Here is a 3350-nt window from a genome sequence, read left to right as displayed (position 1 = left end):
TTATTATTATTATTATTATTATTATTATTATTATTATTATTATTCCCATTAAGCAGAACGAGATGATTATTAAAGGGTTTTTTCCTCCAAAAAGCAGCTTTTCCCATATTTTTTCCTTCATTTTTGCCAATTTCCAATAGCAAGGGCAACTGCTTGTACAATCTCTGCAGTCAAATATTAATGTAAAGCTCCCCCAAACACCTTTTTTAGCATTTTTCTCTCCAAAATAATGCCCTTCATGATGAAGATCTGGCTGCATCCATCATAACTGACATTTTTTGTACTTATCACGGACCTTTTCAATCTCTGCCCCACCTTAGAAGAGAGGAAATCAGTGCAATTTGCTTTTCCAAACCTCCCAAATTCCAATTTTCCAAGTGAAAAGCTCATAGCAGCCACAGCATCAAGTCAAAAAAAAAAAGCAACCCTTGGCTGCAGCTTTTCCTCCAAACCCATTAAACTGAAGGAAAAACACTTCAGCAACACCATCAATAGGGGAAAAAAGGAGGAATTTGGGCAATGACTCTCCTGAGGGTCCCCAAAATTCAATGTATTAAACCAAGGAGCAGATAAGGGACAGAGCTGGGGAAAGCAGGGGGACAACTCCAGAGGATGCTGCGGAAAATCTCAGCTATTTTAAAAGTCCCTTAAATTGCCCATTAGGACTAAAACAGCATCATGGCTCCCCGCAGTGTAAGCAAGAACAGCAGTGTGATTTGAGGTGGGAAAACAGAACCAAAAAAAAAAGTGGGGGGAAAAACCTCCTCTCAGAGTGGAGCAGTGAAGCAAGCAAATGATGACAGAGAAGTTGAAGGAGCCATAAAAAACCCACCAAGGTGACGTTTGCTAGAAGTGACTTTTTCCCATCAATGGAGATGAGCAGAAAGAAGAGCCAGGTGGCTCTGGGGAGGGATGTAAAAGTCAATTTATTTATTTTAGCTTGCAGAGAACAGGGTTGCTTTTAGGTTTGTTTGTTTGTTTGTGGTTGTTTTTTCTGGTTGTTGGGGTTTTTTTTCTGGAAGCAGCAATATTTCTACTTTTACAGCAAATGGGAGAAAACCTCAACATTCCCCACATCAACCCCCAAAAATCTGCTTTGAACCCAGAGCCAGTTCAGCATTCGATCCAGGTCATCCTCATTGAGTCACTAGAGCTGGAAAAGTGGAAATGTGATGTAGACTTGCCTTCAAAAAATCTTGGGATAGACCATGTCCAAAATCCTACCTTATCCCCCATGTCCAGCCCATTGAGGTGCTCTGGAAGAGTTTCTCTTAGATGAAACCTTGTTATTTTAATAACTCCATAACCATGCTCAGAAAAGTTATTCAACCCCTTTGATTAACACTGTAGATTAAGTCTTTTTCTCCCCTCATCATGTGTTGCCAAAAAAGGCCATAAAGATAGGCCAAAAGGCCATTCCTATGGCTCAACGTCCCCCCCCCCGCCCCACCCCATCCCCCTTTAGCCAGGTGCTTCACCTTTCCAGCTTGTTCACATGCTCACTGCAAATGTCAGCTTTCCAAGAAGACCCCACAATCCCAGAATGAGCCAGAAAAGGGAAAAAAACCCACAGTTTTTCCTCAAATCCTTCAATTCTAGAGACAGCATTGAGAAGGGTTTAATCTCGCCATTCCTATGGCTCAACCTCCCCCCCCCCGCCCCACCCCATCCCCCTTTAGCCAGGTGCTTCACCTTTCCAGCTTGTTCACATGCTCACTGCAAATGTCAGCTTTCCAAGAAGACCCCACAATCCCAGAATGAGCCAGAAAAGGGAAAAAAACCCACAGTTTTTCCTCAAATCCTTCAATTCTAGAGACAGCATTGAGAAGGGTTTAATCTCTGCCAGTCTCTGAAATGAGTTTTGGGGTGAAATAGTTTGTAATTTAGCAAAGGAAGGTGAAGGATTTGGGGGTCACAAGGGGTCTGGAGAAGCCCACAGGTACTGGGGGACACTCACCTGTGGGGTGTCTTGGTAGGGAGGAGGGGGGACTGTCTGGGTGGCCATCATCATCAGAGCCGGTGCTGGTGAGACATGGTGCATCCTGGGTGGGAGTCACATTGAGAACCTGAGGGTGGAAGAAATGCTGCTGGGTTAAGAGGGATCTCCCCCCGAAGAAAAACTTTGGAAAAAAAAAAAGGGACATTCCTTGCATAAGCATCCCATTACCCAAAAGAGAAACTCAAGATGATTTGATGACCCTTATCACAATCTGATGATAATTTGAGTTGCATTATTTTGGATAAAGAATGCACTGGGGGCAAAGCAAAGAGGGTTATTGGCAAGGAGACCCTACCTGACAAGTAGCCAGGCAAGGGCAGAGTTTTTAGAGATGGTGGCTGCCGTCAGTGAACCTCATTATATTTTCCTCCTAGGGAACCCTCACGCACTCAGGGTATTTTCTTTCCACCCTTTATTCCTATAACTGCAGTGCCTGAACGGGGATTTTCATCCTTTTCCAGTTATTCCTCCTTTTTAGAAGCAGGAAGACTACTCAGAAATGCAAAACCTTTCATCTTCTCAAACTACACACAAAAAAAAATCAACCAAAACCCAAATAATGTGTCTCTGCCTTTGGCCACCATGGAGTCACATCCCAGGCACAGCTCAATCCAGAAGGGACGCTGAGTACCCAAAGTTGAGCTGACCAACCCAGCTGACTCCTATGTTAAGGTGACCAGTCCCATGGAAACTGAACACACAAAAACGATGAAAGAGGGTTCAACCTCTCTACCCCCCATATGGACATCCTTGAGCACAGGAGGCAGTCTAAGCCATGTCACCCTCAACCTCTCTTGAAGTTGCTCTTCCTTCTGTAAATGTAGTTATCTAGGGGAGGTATAAAACAGTCTTTCTTTTTGGTATCTCCAGGTCCGAAGGAGATGGGGACAAAAGAGGAGAACCACGAAGAGAACCTGGAGAAGATGTAATCAAAAAGCAACTCTTGCCCCCGCAAATGCCTCCTCTCCTATTATTTCACTGCAGTTGTGTGATAGCTTCAGAAGAAAAGCGAACAATCTTGCTTAAATTTAAAAAAAAAACAAAACACATGTCCTGGGTCCTCTCTGAGGCTCTGAGCTCTGCATTCAGCAAAGTCACAAAGCCACCTGGTAAAGGTGTCTCCAAAAATGCATGTCCTTGCAGTGACACATTTTTGTAAGAAGGTGACGTCTTTTGAAGGATTCACCCTTTTGTGATGCCCATAATTGCACTGGGCTCCCCAATGGCTTTGTATCTGGAGAAGAGCCATGGCTTCATCCCAGTAAGAAATAGAGAAAGTTACATAAAGTCCTCTGATATCTACCAAAAAATAGTGCCATGAAATGGTGATATGCAGGAAGATACACTCTGG

General features: G+C 43.7%; 1 protein-coding gene across 1 annotated transcript in view; it reads right to left on the bottom strand.

The window, feature by feature from the left end:
• PKNOX2 (PBX/knotted 1 homeobox 2) overlaps positions 1-2041 on the bottom strand; it is a 31979-nt gene extending 29938 nt beyond the window's left edge. The window contains exon 1 of the mRNA XM_010008097.1: positions 1958-2041. Coding sequence (XP_010006399.1) covers positions 1958-2041 — 84 coding nt within the window. The remainder of the gene's footprint in view (positions 1-1957) is intronic.
• Between the last annotated feature and the right edge of the window lie 1309 nt (positions 2042-3350).

Source organism: Chaetura pelagica, unplaced genomic scaffold (genome assembly GCF_000747805.2).
Source record: "Chaetura pelagica isolate M959 unplaced genomic scaffold, ChaPel_1.0 scaffold32, whole genome shotgun sequence".
Classification (NCBI taxonomy): domain Eukaryota; kingdom Metazoa; phylum Chordata; class Aves; order Apodiformes; family Apodidae; genus Chaetura; species Chaetura pelagica.
Note: the sequence above shows the minus strand (reverse complement) of the source record. Positions and strands in the feature narration are given on the sequence as shown.